The sequence below is a fragment of the Heterocephalus glaber genome, unplaced genomic scaffold (assembly GCF_053883595.1).
Source record: "Heterocephalus glaber isolate CG9 unplaced genomic scaffold, H.glaber_assembly_v1.0 deba00001781, whole genome shotgun sequence".
Lineage (NCBI taxonomy): Eukaryota > Metazoa > Chordata > Mammalia > Rodentia > Bathyergidae > Heterocephalus > Heterocephalus glaber.
Window position 1 is genome coordinate 9,351,033 of NW_028258467.1, and position 16,297 is coordinate 9,367,329.

The 16,297-nt window shown below is 47.1% G+C and overlaps 2 protein-coding genes across 17 annotated transcripts in view; one reads left to right on the forward strand and one right to left on the reverse strand.

Moving 5' to 3' along the window:
* Nucleotides 1–5,061, forward strand: part of Abat (4-aminobutyrate aminotransferase) — a 90,360-nt gene extending 85,299 nt beyond the window's left edge. For all 6 annotated transcript variants that reach the window (XM_004864865.3, XM_004864866.3, XM_087203094.1 and 3 more), the window contains one exon: nt 1,901–5,061. In XM_004864865.3, the coding sequence (XP_004864922.1) occupies nt 1,901–2,022 (122 nt within the window). In that variant the 3' untranslated portion in view covers nt 2,023–5,061. The remainder of the gene's footprint in view (nt 1–1,900) is intronic.
* Tmem186 (transmembrane protein 186) overlaps nt 1–16,292 on the reverse strand; it is a 37,697-nt gene extending 21,405 nt beyond the window's left edge. The window contains exons 1-5 of one of the 11 annotated variants that reach the window (XR_015448001.1): nt 16,149–16,292; nt 14,377–15,007; nt 8,342–8,538; nt 7,750–7,858; nt 4,133–4,621 (exon numbers count right to left, since the gene is read on the reverse strand). Coding sequence is in view for 4 of the 11 variants with exons in the window: in XM_021244493.2 (XP_021100152.1) it covers nt 4,621; nt 6,430–6,562; nt 14,377–15,007; nt 16,149–16,151 (768 nt within the window). In the remaining 7 variants the exon portion in view is untranslated. Of the gene's footprint in view, nt 1–4,132; nt 4,622–6,429; nt 6,563–7,749; nt 8,539–11,447; nt 12,267–14,376; nt 15,008–16,126 lie in introns of those variants that run through there. The other 10 variants (XR_015448002.1, XR_015447999.1, XR_015448005.1 and 7 more) reach the window with 10 other exon arrangements.
* Nucleotides 16,293–16,297: the final 5 nt, after the last annotated feature.

A 16,297-nucleotide genomic window follows, 5' to 3' on the forward strand; every position in this document is an offset into this window, starting at 1 on the left:
GGAAAGGCAAAGAGAGCTGAACAGCTGGGGAAATGTGGAGGCCTGGGAAGAATTCCATGAGGAAGTGGCATTTGACCTGAAGGCTTGACAGGTGTAGGGGGAGCAACCAGGTGGAGAAGGTGAGGAAGGGCATGCTAGGTAGAGGGAAGGGCATTGCGATCACTGAGGCAGGATGGAGCTAACCGAAGTAGAGAACTAGGAAAATGGAACAAGATGGGGGCAGTCACAAATGAGAGGGATGAGGCTGGAGGAGGCCAGCCCCACCTCACATCAGATTCAAGGCTCTGGACTTTACCGGAAGAGCTACAGGAGGCCCTTGAAGAGTTTTTAGTGGGGGATATTGTGGGGCAATCAGAGTTCCTGCCATATATCAGGCACAAAATCGGATCTTTTTTTTTTTTTCCAGTATCGGGGCTCGAACTCAGGACCTTGCACTTGCAAGGCAGGCACAGGGCCACTGAGCTAAATCCCTGGCCCCAGATCTTTTCTTCTTTACAGTCCCTGCAGCAGCCCTGAAGGGCAGGGATAAGTAGCCTCATTTTAAAATGAGAAAAAGTAGTGCCGAGGTGCAACTCAGTGGCATAACTCTTGCTTAACATGGGTGAGGCTGTGGGTTCCATCTTCCAAAAAAAAGAGAAAGGATCCTAGTAATGTCTTCCTTTAAAATTAGCACCATCAGCCAGGCATAATGGTGCATGCCTATAATCCTAGTACTCTGGGAAGCTAAGCCAAGAGAACTGCAAATTCAAGCTTTCCTTGGGCAACTTAGTGACTTAGTAAGACGTTGTAGCAAGACGAAAATAAAGGGCTGGAGGGGCTGGGGATTTGGCTTAGTGGCTCCCATGCCTGCCTTGCAAGTGCAAGGTCCTGAGTTCAATCCATGGTACCAAAAAAAGAAAAAAGCACTGGGGATGTGGCGCAGTGCAAAGGCCCTGGGTTCAATTCCCAGTACTGGGTGGGGGGAGCAGGGTCTATTGCTCTGAGTGACAGCTCAGCACCTCCTACTACTTCCCACTTAACCTGAGTTTGTGTTTTCATAATTTGTTTGGTGGTAACTTTCTCACCCTCCCTCTCCCCACACACCATGAGGTTCTGGCCAGCAAGGACTTTACCTCAGGGTTTCTTTATCATCCACCCTAGCGCGTGAGAAGGACAGCAAGCATCCAAAGCCGGGAGGGAGGGAGGAAAGAAAAGAAAAGGATGGGTGGATAGATGAGGGAGAGAGAAGGAAAAGAAGAATAGGTGAGTGGGTGGAAGGTCAGGGGCGGCCTGGTGGAAAGATGGTGGGTGGAGAAGGGTGGTCGGTGTGTGTCACTTCCCTGCCAGCCCTGGGAACCAAACACCGAACTTACACTGTGATCACAAAATATGGTGAATGTTTAAATTTTTTAAATGTATTACAATAAAGGACATACCGGCACTAATCCCCCTCAAAATTATCCCTCTAGTTGGGAACATACTTCTCCCATCGTTCTTGCCACTTTCGGAAGCAGGTCTGGAAGTCCTCTTTCCTGAGTATCTCTTCATGGCTGCATTGATGGCCTGAATCAATTCATGTTTACAGAAATTTCTGTCAAATAAAAACATTTGATGTATCTTTTTCCACTGTATTCACCGGATCTGGCACTGTGCAACTTCTGGCTCTTCTCCTAAGTCAAAATGACCATGAAAGGTCAATGTTTCAAATCAATTCAGGACATCGAGGCAGCCAGGACAGCACAACAGAGGACACTCACAAAAGAGGACTGCCAGAACGGCTTCAGAAGGTGACAAAGAATGATAAGCGTGTTCAAAGTGAGGAGGGGTACTTTGAGGTGTATTAATGGCAATGTCTTCTATTGTAATCAATTCATTAAAATTTAAATTCACCCTTTTTTTATCCTCCTGCCTTTTCTCCCAGGTGTGGTGTTGGGAGGCTGTGGTGACAAATCCATCCGTTTCCGTCCCATGCTGGTCTTCAGGGAACACCACGCTCACCTGTTCCTCAATATCTTCAGTGACATCTTAGCAGACTTCAAGTAGAGAAGTCATTTCCACTGAGAAAGCCCAGTCTCAACAGTTGTCAAATTGATTCGTTTGCCTAATTCATGTTTTCACTTACAAGTGTCAGAGGTGAATGCACAAACAGAAAGGTTATTTGTGGGGAAGGGATGTTTTGGGTGGCTATGGGGACGGCAAGGGAAGGGCTGGTTTTGAGTTTCCTGCCTGGAGAGCCAATGGTGCACATTGGTTGAACCCCAGAAATTCTGCTTGAGCCCTGGACATAGTCTTGGGAAGGGCCATGGGGGTCCTGGACATATTTCTGCCCACCTGTGACCAACCCCAACAATCTCTTTGGAAGCCAGGCAAGGGAGTCGCACCTGCTCCTAGGACTGGTAGCCAGGACTCTTGGATTCTGGTTCATCTCAGGCATCCTATTTGGTGATCAGATGCTGGCTTCCCCTCGTCCTACAGAAGCAATTTCTCTCTCACCTTCTCACCCAGCCCCCATGCTTCAAGTGCCCCATCTAAGGTTCAATGGGACTGAATGGCTCATAAGAAGGCAATGATATGGGGACATGAGGACAGAGCTTGGGGCTGGGGAGGGGGCATCTGGCCTCCTGGTGAGGTGGACCACCCCTCAGTCCAACTGGGGGTATCTCTAAACTGTGAATTCTGTCCTTGAGGGCCTCAGCCCTGGAGGAGCTCTGGGTGGCATCATCTATGGTTCTTATTCAACAGCCTCCACTTCCCCAACACATGTCAGCCTGCAGCAGTGTGGGAGGAACCTGCAGCCTGAGTGCCCAGGGGACACACTTGAGCCAAAAGGGCAAAAGCACAAGCCTATCACCCCAGAAGCATAGGCCAGATCCTCTTGGGGTCTGACTTGGGTCCCCTACCCTGGGGGGCTCTCTCCAGCTTCTCCTCACCATCTTCACTTTGCTTCTCAGCAGAACTGTTCCATCAGAGGGGCCATTGCTGGACTCAGTTTCCTCTTGAGGGAAGTGCCATGAATTAAAGGCACCAGAGCTCCACACGTGCAAAGGTAGCCTGTTGATTCAAGGTGGCTTTCTTGTCCTTGCCCCTGAAATCTGAGCTTTTCTTAAGATGCCTGAGCCTGGAGACCAGCAGGCAGACAATAAAATGCTTAAAGCGGCTGTGACGGAGGCTCCAGTGTCTCTCCGAGAGGTGAGACATTCTGGGAACTGATTTGACCTCAAATGCTCCTACACAGAGCACTTGATAGTCCTACGGCTATGAGACATTATTTAGAGGGCAGACTGGGGGAGTCTCACTTGGCCTCCTGGTGCCTCGGTTGACTAATTTGGAAAATGGGTATGTCAAGATTCCTGATTTAGTAATTTGCTGTTTTAATAACTAATCATCCAGGGGCCGCGGATTTAGCTCAGTGGTTCCGACGCTTGCCTTGCAAGCACAAGGACCCGAGTTCGATCCCCGCTACCAAAAAAAAAAAAAAAATCATCCAAAGATTTAGCTTCCACTCTTCCTCAGTCTCAGTCATCAACCTCTTTTTGTTGAGAATGAAAGGCACTGACTTATTTAACAGACATGGACAGATCCACCGACTCTGGTTTGCTTTGGACTCCTTTGGTCAGCAGCTCATCTGCCACTTTTCATATGGAGTTCTGCCATGTTCAAGGTCATCTGCACTGCCAACTAATGAGGATCTATGCCTCCCTCTCTCTGCAAGGTTTCATTCATCTGTGTTTATTTACATTCCGTCTTCCCTCACTCATCAGACTTTCATGAAATACCTGCTCCATCCCAGGCCCTGTGCTAAGCACCAGGAATACAAACATGAAATAAAAGGGACTCACATCCCATTGGGAATAACAGACTCAAACCAATAATTAAACCAGAGTGGCAAGTATAGTAACAGCAAAAGAACAGATAAGTCAGAGAGAACCCGAATCCTCCTAAGGGTCAGAGAAGCTTTCAAGGAGAAGGGGACATTTGAGCATGGTTTTGCAGAATGAACAACAGTTCACCAAGCAGACAAGGCAAGGAAGAATACTACAGAAAGGGAAGAGTATGTGCAAAGGCACGTAAGTTCATGGTCTCACACCTTTCAGTAGGGAGCCAGATTCCACAGACAATATCCCACGGCTCAAGACCTTATTCAACAACCAGGAAAAATGCAAACCATCATTCATTTATTGGCTTAAGTATGTTCCTTCTGAGAACTTCAGCACTGGGTGCCAATATTCAGTAAGGTTCTTGGAGTCCAAAGGGTTTTCAGCCAGGACACAGCTGGAAACAGTGGAAGGAGTGGCTGTAATATTTTGTTCTCTCCCCCTGGGGCACTGACAGAGGAATGAAATCAGTTTATCTGGAAAATCATTTCCAGATTTGTTATTCACTCCTTAAGAAAGGAAGTTACTTTTTAAAAAAAAAAAAAAAAAATTAAGCCATTTGCCAACAAGTTCTTGTGTACTCAGGGCATGATGAGTTCCTGAGACATCTTCTTTAGGGGACTAGTTTAGCTAGAATTTCAACATAAGGATTTTGGCAGAGCTCAAGATTACAGCAACTTGGAAGACATTGGAGGAAACACGGGAAGCCCCGTAGACAGGCTGCTAAGGCAGAGCCCGTGAGGAAGAGCTTCTGTGGCCAACAGCTTCTGTGGGACATAAACCATCATGTGTTAGTACCATAAAGTTTAGTCAGTGTCTCTAGCAAGTATTGTCACTTTTACAGAAAACAAGGTCCAATACTAGCGAGTCTTAGCACATCCTCCCTTTTATTATAAATGGGTGTTTTTTATAATTTTTACTGACACTCAGTAACCATGCAAAGTTGCGCACATTAATATGTCTACATATATCTATACCTACCTATATCTACATATATATAAGCTCATGGTAGAAAACCATAGCTAGGGAGCATTGCAGACTTAATGCATACCAAGTGATCTTGTTTACAGTATTCTGTTGACAGTGCCAATAAATAAGGAAATTAACATGTCACAATGTAACTGATGACAACATGCACAATTCCGTGAATTAAATGTTTCCTGTGTTAATCAGTATTCTTAAATTAAAAAATTACTTATAATGGAAACATCAGAGTGAAGTGGACTTTTTGGGTTGGAAATTACTTTGTCAAATAACTGTTTGACAGGTATTTGTTAAGCACCTATTAAGCACTTTTTTCTTTTCTTTCTTTCTTTTCTATTTCTTTTGGTACCAGGGATGGAACTCAGGACCTTGGGCTTTCGAGGCAGGCACGGTGCCACTGAGCTAAATCCCCGGCCCCTCTTTCTTTTTTGTACCGAGGATTAAACCCAGGGCCTTTCCACTAAGCTACATCCCCTGCCTTTTTTTTTCCTTTTTGACAGGGTCTCACTAAGTCACTCAGTTGCCCGGGGTTGGGCTTGAGCTTTCAGTTCTCCTCCTGAGCCTCCCGGAGTGCTGGGATTACAGGTGTGCGGCACCTTAGCGATGTCATGGGGGACACTCTGCCTGTATACATCACTTCAGGCCTAGGAATTAGGCATTTTGTCAAGTTCATCAAGGACATACCACGTGACAGAGATGCCAGGGCGGACACAGTGTGGTGGTCCTGACCCTCAGCTCACATTCTAGCAGGGGAGCAGGCCCCACCACCCAGTGTCAGAAGGGGACCAGTACGGATGCTGCAGAAACAAAAGGCCAGGCCCAAGCCAGGCAGGGTGTAAGTCAGAACCTTCCCCCTTCAAGGCTGAGCAGGAACTGGCTGCTGACTGAGCAGAGGACAGAGGAGTAAGAACACAGCCAGGCAGAGGCAAAGAGGCAAGGGACATGCATCCTGAGGTCAGAATTGCTCGATCACAAGGAAAGGAGCCCAGAGGAGGCAGGAGAGGAGGTCAGAGAAGGAGGCAGGGCATGGCTCCTCCACAGCCTTCCATGTCGGGGACGGGGCCACCACAGGTTTGCAGCAGGGCGGGCGGGGGGCGGGGAGATCATCCCTGGACATTTTAGACGTGTTCACTGTGAGAAACAGGGAGGCTGGGAGAGTTGTCAGGAATCTGTCACAGTAACAGTGGCCTGTGGTCTGGACAAGGGAAGTGATAATAGGGGTGGAGAGAGAGAGAAAAGCACCAAATTCAGAGCGTGGGAAAGCAAGTCTCTAAAGAGCTTTTATAAAAATCCTCCACTTGGGCCTCACCCCAACCAATCAAATCCGATTTTCCCTGCTGCCCATAGAGGTGCTAAGCTGATGACCTATGGGAATAAACCGGGAGGCAGAAAGAATACAGGGAAGGCAGAGGCGCTTAGTGGCCCTCCCGGTGTCACGTGGCAGCTGCCTCTGTTCCCAGCTGTCACAGTGGTCCTCTAGGTCCTTATTTTTCTCATCTGTGAAGTGTACAGTTTGGACACATATTTCCAAGGTTCCTCCCAGCTCAGACCAAGAAGTCTAAGAAGCAACTGATTTAGAGGTAAAATTTACCATTCCTTGGGGGGGGGGGGTCTTGCCATGCAGTCCAGAGGTCTTGAATTCCTATGTAACCCAAGCTGGCCTTGAACTTGAAATCCTCCTGCCTTAGGCTCCCAAGTACTGGGATTACAGGTGTGCCCACCACCTGTAATGTATTTATTAATCACATGTAAATAAAATAATTAGTTTTGAACATCTATTACATCAAGCATATTGTATTGGTGCTTTGTAATTTTCACAAATCTATGTGGCGTGTACTTACAAATGCTTATTTATTTATTTTTGGAAGTCCTGGGGATGAAACCCAGGGCCTTGTGCATGCTAGGCAAGAGTTCTCTTACTGAGCTACAGCCTCAGCTCTGTATGGCCATGTGTGTGTGTATGTGTGTGTGTGTGGTACTGGGGACTGAATGCAGGAGCTTCACACTGAGTTATATCCTCAGCTCACTTCTTTTTTATATTTTGTTTGGAGTCAGGGTTTTGCTAAGTCATTTAAGTTGCCAGGTCCAGGCTTGAACTTGGAATCCTCCTGCCTCAGCCTCTCAGAGTATTAGAATACAGGCATGCACTACCTCTGTATGTGGAAACTGAAGCAGGAAGAGATTAGGGGTACCTGCCCCAAATTACACAGCTTGTAAACCAGGATTTGATATGCACAATCTATAAGATATATCAGGGTTTAGACAAATACAAGTGTATGGTTGGGTGTGTGGCACACACCTGTAATCCCAGCACTCAGAAGGCTGAGGCAGGAGGATCACTGTGAGTTCAAGGCCATCCTGGGCTACACAGTGAGTTCAAGGCCAGTCTGGAATACACCCAAAGACCTTGTCACTAAAAACTAAAACAACAAAAACAAAATAGATAATGCACATACACCACATGCAGCTGGAAAAGGATGGGTTGAAGGTAAGGAGTGTCAAACATTCAAGGAACTTTCAGCTGGGTTGGGCACCAGCCTTGGAAAATCAATGTGAACTGGTTGGCATAAGTGTGAGCTCTGAAATGCACATTTCTAAAGCAGCTAACCTAACCCTAAGTCACCAGAACTGCAAGTGCAAATACTCTAAAAAGTCAGTTTTCTGTAGACCGTCCCGGTAGGCAGAGCACAGCAGTAGAATGTCCCAGCCCTGCTGCTCTCTAGCTGGGTGACTGTCACCTCTCTAAGCTTCATGTGAAACACAAGTGATTATAGCAAACACTGACATTCACCCAGTGCTTCCCAGGAATAAGGGCTCTTCGTGCAGTCGGCCGTTCAGTCCTCCCCACAGTAAGTACTGTTTTCATTTCACCTCCCAAATGAGGAAACCAAGGGGCAGAGAAAGGTCCCACCTGGGAGGCAGTGGCGCTGGGATCTTGTTCAGAAACCATGTGCTTCAGCCCTCCATTCTCGGACTCAGACGGTTGCCAGCAGAGTGAAATACAATCATGTACTAATTGCCTGGTATATAGAAGGTATTTAATACAGGGTAGTTCCTTTTGACACTGCTTCTCTGTGACTAGCTAAGTGTAGCTCACATATAATTCTAACATTATATTTCTGCTGTGAGACCTAACTAACTCCATTTTAAAGTTTGACTCCATCTTAAAATAAGACAGTGAAGTGGCCTTGACATAAATTCCACTTCACTGAAGTCAACTATTCCCCTAGTCTCCTTTGTGCCCATAAAATAATGATAAAATGTCCTTGCTGTGGGACAACAGATAAAAAAAAGAGACACAGTTCCTAACTCAATCCTCTGTCTGCCCAGAAAACAGATGCTCCCGGGCCCATTATCTATAGAACATTGTGTCAATGTGCTGATTGTTCCTTTTTCCCATAAACTCTACATGTAGCCACCCCTCAACGCCCCCCCTCCATGTACACCCCATGCTTGCTAAATATCAACCAATCATGTAACTGCTAAATGGAACATCCCCAAACCTTGCGGTAGCCGCAATAAAACCCTGCTGGTTTAAAATTCGGGGCTCTCAATCCTGATCCGCTGCATCGGTGACGGTTGAGTGCCCCTGCTCGAGCTTGAATAAACGACCCTCGTGTGTTTACATCGGAATCGGCTCCTTGGTGGTCTTTGGGGACTTCACGATCTGGGCACAACACCGTCAGAGCTAAATTCCCACCTGTAAATATTAAAGTTATTTCCCAACAAAGGTACAACTAACTGATATGAATATTTTAATTGTTAATCAGTAAAATGGATGTTTTGTCCCCTGGGGCTAGTACAAACACAGCCAGATGGTATTGGTCCTGCCTGATTAACTCTAATCAGGCAGGGTTTTATAGTTAAATGCTGCAGGATCAAAACAAGACCATAAAAGTTGGACTTCGCCTGGGACTCAGAGGGACCCTGTTGCTTTCCATTTGGAACTCATGCTCCCTAGTCATAAAACGGCAACTAAAGGAGAACTGCACCCTGACTTATTTGGCACTTTATCTTAGGCTGCCCTGACAAACAGTTCTGCCCAACAAATCTGCTCTGGGGAGGGCATTAAACACAGGGATTTGATGATGGGCTGGGGGATGTGAGAGATACCTGGGCCAATGACAAGATCAGTCTCATTTTGGAGATGGGAGAAAAACAGCTACCATGGGGTTGTTTGTTTTGTACTACATGATGTGCAAACCAAGACCAGACCTCAGCAAGGTTTGGGTGATGACCATGGCATACTACAGACCACCCTGCGTCCTGCAACTAAAGGACACATGCCCACAGCATGTGGGAGGGGGGCAAAGTCAGTGAGCAGACAGGAAGGAAAGCCATTGCACAAGGGATAGACACAGTTCCAGCACAAATGCTGGTTTCCTGTCCTGTCTATCCAGCTTCTAAGTCCAGAACAGGAATTCAAATTTAGGAAACTTAGGGGGTGGGGATGTAGCTCAGTAGCACTGTGCCTGCCTCACAAGTGTGAGGTCCTGAGTTCGATCCCTGATACTGAAAAAAAAAAAAAAAAAAGGTTGGGAAACTTTTTTCTGTTTGGAAAGTTGGCATGAGGGAGGAGGGACGGACTGTGTTTATTAGTGCATTTTTCTTCATTCATGAAGACAAATAACACGCTCATTATGAAAACTGTAAGCATTATCAGAAGGATACAAGGTTGAAAGTGGAAGACCTATTGTTTCATCCAAGCCCCCCCCCACCCCAAGTCCTCTCCCCAGGGGTAACCACTGTAAACAGTTCGCAAAGTATGTATTTTTAAAAAACAGCACAAACAAGATCATCCAGAACTATATATATGCCTCAGGCCAAGCCTGAAGATGGCCCTTCTTCTCCTTCCTACTCCCTTTCTCCTCCATAATTAGAGAGTCAAACAGACACCTTGTAGATGCTGGATGGCATAGCCCCAGGAGAGTTACATTTTGTATCCTTCTTCCTTGTTCCTCAACGGGACAATCACATTGCGGTCAGCATAGGCCACATGGGCCACGTGGCACTAGTTACCTCACCGTCCTACACTATAAATAAAGAGCGCACTGAATGCCAGGTGGCTATTAGCGCATCAGGCTATGGTCCCACCTGGTCCCAGCTATCAAGAATAATCTTGGTGGGCTGGAGATTTAGCTCAGTGGTTCTGCCGCCTGCCGCGCAAGGTCCCAAGTTCAATCCCCAGTACCAAAAAAAAGAGAATAATCTTGGTCTCTTCGCTGTCTTTTCTTCATCTCCCACTGCTCTCCCCGGCTTCGGACCCTATGCTGTGCAGGTCGCGGCATATATATATATATATATTTTTTTTTTTCTTTTACTTAACAATAACCCATGGTCCCCTTTTCACATCCGCAGATATAGGCTGACCTCATTCTTTTTAAGGGCCATGTGTCATTTCACAGTGTGGATCTAGCAACATTTATGTGACTGTGTGGCTTACTAATAGAAACTTAATTTCCTATTTATTTTTGACATTGGAAATATTTCAGTGACCATCCTTACATGCATGCCTGGTTATTTCTATTAGATTATTGCTATAGACTGAATATTTATGTCCGCCTTCCAGTTTGAGAAGTGATTAAGTCATAAGGGTGGAGCCCTCATCAACAGTATTAGTGCCTTTATAAAGGGACCCTGGAGACTCCCTCACTGCTGCTGTGTGACAGTGCAGATAGAGATGGCAACCATGAGTCAGGAAATGGCTCCCACCAAATAATCTGCCTCATCTTAGACTTCCAGCCTCCAGAACTCAGAAATGTTTGTAGTTTATGATGTTTTTATAGCAGCCCAAAGGAACTAGTACAATTATTATTTTGGAATTTTTTAAAAGGAGAGAATCACCAATATATCCACTCCCAGAATATAAAGACCACTTCCATTTCTTGGAGACACTGCTTTACCATCAATGGTATGGCTATGGGTGAGTCAAACTTGGCTACCTTCAATTACATGGGAAGCATAAAAACACAGATCCCCAGGTTTCACCAGACTCTACAAGGGTTGGGCACAGGGAACTTTTGTTGATTTTGGATTTTTTTTTTTCTTTTGGTACCGAGGATCAAACTCAGGACCTTGTACTTGTGAGGCAGGAGCCAGAATCACTGAGCTAAATCCCCAGCCCAGTATTTTTTTTTTTCTTTTGGTACCGGGGATCAAACTCAGGCCCTTGCGCTTGTGAGGCAGGTGGCGGAACCACTGAGCTAAATCCCTGGCCCTGAGATTTTGGATTTTTTGAACAGCTCCCAGGTTCTGCCCTACAGAGGCAGAGGTCACAGAGGTCCTAGCCCATTCCCATTGCTGCAGGGAGAGCTGATTCAAGCTCAGGAATAAAGGTGTGGAATGAGGCTCTTGCTCTGTGTGGCCTCTGCTGGCACCATGTCAGCAGATCACACATAGAAGGCCAAGCTGGGGAGCAGCTGCTATCCCTCTGGAACAAGCCCCTTGCAGGCTTACCAGTGTGGTGACCCTTCAAGGGAAATGGACAACCCTGCCTGCACCCCAGAATCCCCTGGCGAACCCTGCAAACAATAGAGCCTGGTCACAGGCCTGGGCAATGCTTTGAGAGTGGCACCATCATAAAACTTTATGGAACCACGTGCCACTTACCCTGAAGAAAGAGCTGGCACTTCTGAGCGGCTTGAGGCCCTCCGGGCCTGATGGGCCACCACCAGGCTGTGGGACACACCAACAAAATCAGTGCTTGCCAGAAGGTACCCCTGTACCCCGGCTCCTCCATCTAGAAAAACCACAGCCATACTTGTCCTGTGGATGCCCAGGATTCCCAAACATCTGTGGGGCAGTCACACTCCCCAGAAAACCTCCAGCTGCCAGGAATTAACATGCAGTGGGAACTGTACGAACGAAACAACTCTTACTATATTTTTTCATTATCTCAATTGAAAGTGAATAAAATTTAAAAGGAGCTGTTTCCTCTTGGTTCTGAACACCTCTCAAAACTTTCTTTCACTGTTCTCTTGCTTTTCTCCAACTTTCTAAGGTTTCCCATGGTGACTAGGATAAAATTCAGGCTTTTCCCCTTAGCAAAGAACCACACTGCTGCCCAATGCCAAAGCACAAGCTTGCTGTTCCCTTGGTGCCACCTTCTGCTCACATGTCAGGTCCCGGCTTATGTATCACTCCTGCAGATGCTGGCATGCCCTTCCCTCAGTCACGCCCCCCTGCCATCTTGCCCCAGCCCATCCGAACCTTCCATTTGTCACCACCTGTAATTACAAACATTTATTTGCTTAACACATTCCCCATCCATCCACATATACACACACACCAAAAACATTCGACTAAGTTCCACAAGGCCAAAAATCTATTAACTGCATTGTCTGACACGAGACAGATACTCACGAGCCAGGGATTTAGCTCAGTGGTTCCGCTGCCTGCCTCGAAAGCACAAGGACCAGAGTTTGATCCCTGGTACCAAAAAAAAAAAAAAGACAGATATTCATGAGGTTTGGGCAGAATGAATAACTAATTTGAAAGACTGGAGGGAAAAACTGTCTTGCTACATGCTTTACTTGCTTCTCCAAAATGGAATCAATGAACTAAGAAAGTCTAACTTGTTCCACATTGCTACTTTCCACCCCTTAGGATGGCTAGTATCAAAACATGGAAAATAACCAGTGCTGGGAAAGATGTTGAGAAACCTGACCCCCTGTGGACTGCTAGTCAGAATATAAAACAGTACAGCTGGCCAGGGATTTAGGTCAGTGGTTCCACTGACTGCCTCGCAAGCACAAGGTCCCGAGTTCAATCCCCAGTACCAAAAAAAATAAAACAAAACAGCCACTATGGAAAAGTTCAACAAAGAATTACCACATGCTATGGTTTAGAAGTATCTGCCAAAGGTCCATGTGTTAAATGCCTGACTGCCAGCCTGTGTCACTACTGGGAGGTAGTGAAACCTTTAAGTGGGGCCTAGCCAAGTGTGTTGGCATATGTCTATAACTGTGGCCCTCTGGGCGGCTGAGGCAGGAGGACTGAAAGTTCTAGCCCAGCCTGGGCAACTTAGTGACTTAGCAAGACCTTGTCTCAAAACAAAAAATAGAAGAGACTGGGGAGGTAGCTCAGTGTGAAGGCCCTGGGTTCAATCCCCAGTAGCAATGTGCAGCCTAGGAGAAGGAATTTCCTGGGAGTGTGCCCTTCAATGGGAAATGGAAAGTCTGGTCCCTTCCTGTCTTTCTTTTTGCTTGCTGGATACCAGGAGGTGAACAGGCCTCCTTCATCACATGCTCCCAACATGTCTCACCACAGGTTCAAAGCAATAGGGCCAAGTGCCTATGGACTGAATCTTCAGAACCACAAGCCACAATAGGCCAGGGGTTTTGTCTATTGGTTTTATTTGTTTTGGTACTGGTGATCAAACCCAAGGATGCTCTACCATTGAACTACATCCCAGCCCTTTTTTTTGAGATGGGCAAGAGAGGGGGTTCTGTTTCAGATGATGTAAAAGTTTTGGAAACAAATAGTGGTAACAGATGTACAACACAATAATGTACTTAATGTGCCTGAACTGTACATTTTTGGTTAAAGTATATTTTCATCATATAAATTTTATTATAATATATGCCTGGAAAGCTACACACTAAAGTTACTGACTTCTAAGTGGCAAAAATTATGGACTGTAACTTTTTCTTCTATATTTGTTAAAAACTGTATAACATAATTATTAAGCATGAGAAGCAGTGTTTACAATCACCTTTAACTTGGTGATGCGCTGGCATAGAGTTCGCCTGGGTTATACCGCAAAGCCTTCAATGCAAGATCGCCTGGGCTCTCAGCTGGAGGGCTGTGCTCACGTGAACGTCCCCGCCCCAGTCCGTGTGTGGGTGTGGGGACTACCCCAGCAGAATGACAGGCGCCCACCCCCAGCTTCACCCCAGTCCCTTCTGCTGCTGGGTATGTAACGGGGCACAGCACAGGCTCTGGAAATCCCCGCTCTCAGCCTGAGTCTCCCGCCATGCTGTCATCTCTGCCCAGTTCTGAGCTGCTGATCGTGCAAAGCCCCTGGCAGTCACTGTGGGTTTTGCAGTGCTGGGATGGAACCTAACATCTTGCACACGTGAGGCAAGTACTCCACCACTGAGCCACATGGCAGCCTGACATGCATTGTTTATTTTCACGGTGATACCACATGTCATGCAGGACTTTCCATTTGTCAGATAAGAAAACCAAGGTTCAGATACCATACCCTGCCCAAGCCTCGGAGCTGAGAACTGACAGAACCCAAGGCCCCTGACTCCAGTTCCTCTGCTTCCCTGCCACACCCTCTGCCTTCCAATTTCATAGCAGTGGCGGTCTCAGTGAACCCCGCACAGCTTCATCCAAGAACTGCCTCTTCAGAAACTTCTGCCTGAATGTCAGGCATCTTTTTCCTAAAACTGGTTATTACCTTCTGTCTCACGAATCTCCCAAAAGATGAGTTCCCAGGGCCCCTGACATCACTCTGCTTCAGCTTTGCCCTTGCCTTTGGCCTTCCTGTCAGAGACCCAGGTGGTGCCCCAGCTCCCAGCTGTTCACTTACGTGTGCCCACTTCCCCAAAAATCTGAGTGAATCGCTCTCTGTCCACAATGTGCCCATAAGGTAGAGTGAGGTAGAAAGTCTGCTTCCCGGTGTACTGCTGGATGCACATCAACATATCCTGGGGCCTCTGGTTGGATTCTGTCAGGGGCATCACATCCAGCACAGGACAGTATGTGTCCTGCCGCCAGCCCCAGAAGGACAGGTGAGACACTCGCAGCACTGTGCCGGATTCGTTCACATACAGGATGCCCACCAGCCTCCGGAAAAAGTAGCTCATCCAGCACAGCATGGCCAGGGCGAAGCCAGCAATCCCAGTCGCTAGGCACAGTGAGTTAAGAGTCAAGTGACCCTGCGAGTACCAGTAGTAGCCTGGTGGCAAGGCTAGCACCGACATGGCTGTCTGTGCCACCTTCAACCGAGATATGACCCCAAAGGCTCTGATTGCATTAAAACGGTAGATGATCAGAAATTTCTCTGTCTCTGTGCCTGGTGGTTTCTCCTCTGAGGTGGGTGACCGCTTCCCCATCCACCTCTTGGGACTCTCCTGCCTACTGCAGTACCACAGCCTGTGAAGAGGCCTTGCCTGTGCAGCTGGTCCCTGCAACCTCAGCACAGCTCGGAGGAGGGGAGCCTAGAAGAAAGAGAGGAGATATTTTTTCACGGGACTCAACCATGTTGATCACACAATGAACATCTGCAAAGTGTCCGACAGGCAACTCCTGACAATCTTGTAAATTCACCATCACAGCCAGAGAAGGGGAGAAAGGTAAAGCCAGATGCTTTGTTTCATGTACACTTCACAAACGTGTGAACAAATACCATTACTTCCATCTTATCACTAAGGAAAATAAGCCCAGAGAGGGTAAGAAACTCATCTAAGGACACACAGTAGAATGAATGGAGCAGAGTCTGGCTCTCAAACTGATCCTCTTTCCGCAACGCAGTTCCAAGCAAATATAGAAAAGAAGGCATAGCTTCATTCATTCAACAAAGACCTAGGGAGGGCAAACACTGGGCTGAACACTGGATACACAAAGCTGTGTAAACATTTTTCCAAGCTGCAAACTATTCAGTGTCCTAGTGATAAACTCAAGCAACAAATCTGGGAGATATTTATCACAACAACTGTGTAGTTCTCTGCCCAGTTTGTGCATTATCCTTGAGCTGGAGAATACGGCTGTTTTCTACTAGGCTAGTGGGGTGAGGGGGCAGCAGAGAAGAAATGAGGCAGGGACTGCGCGACATGATTTTATTAGTAGGGCCGGGCATTTAGCTCAGTGGCACTGCGCCTGCCTCGCAAAAACAAGGTCCTGAGTTCGATCCCAGGTACAAAAAACAAACACGGATTTTATCAGTGAGCAGTGCAGTGGGAAGAGCTCAGGGCTTTGGAGTCGGATGTGGATTCCAATCCTGGCTCCAACAATCATTAGCTGTGGATTCTTGGGAAAGTTAGTCCACCTCTCTGAGCCTTACTTCTTTACTTTTCAAAAGAGATTTAGAAAACATCCAAAGAGATAACGGTTGGTTATACAGCCCTCAACTCAGTAACTACCGCATGAGCCCTCTGCGAATTGTAGCTACCAGGGTGGTTGGTCCACGTGAGCTGCGTGGAACAGAGGAAGCTGGGGGACAACAAATAGTAACCCACCCTGGGCTTTCTCCTGCAAACTACCCGAGTCAGAAACCCAGGAGTCCTGCCTCCCAGCCCCAGCTGCGACCCAGGGCCCCCAAAACATGTCACTACCCTCACCGTTCACCAACCTCCTCCTTACCATGGTCCAACGCTTGCTGCCGGAAGTAAATCCCACGACCCCCGGAACTCTAAGAGCGCAGGGTCGGATGTAAGAGGCTTGCGTAGTGCGCGTTGCATCTTGGGAGTCGTGGTCCCGGGACAGCACCTGATGCTATTCCTAGGCATTAT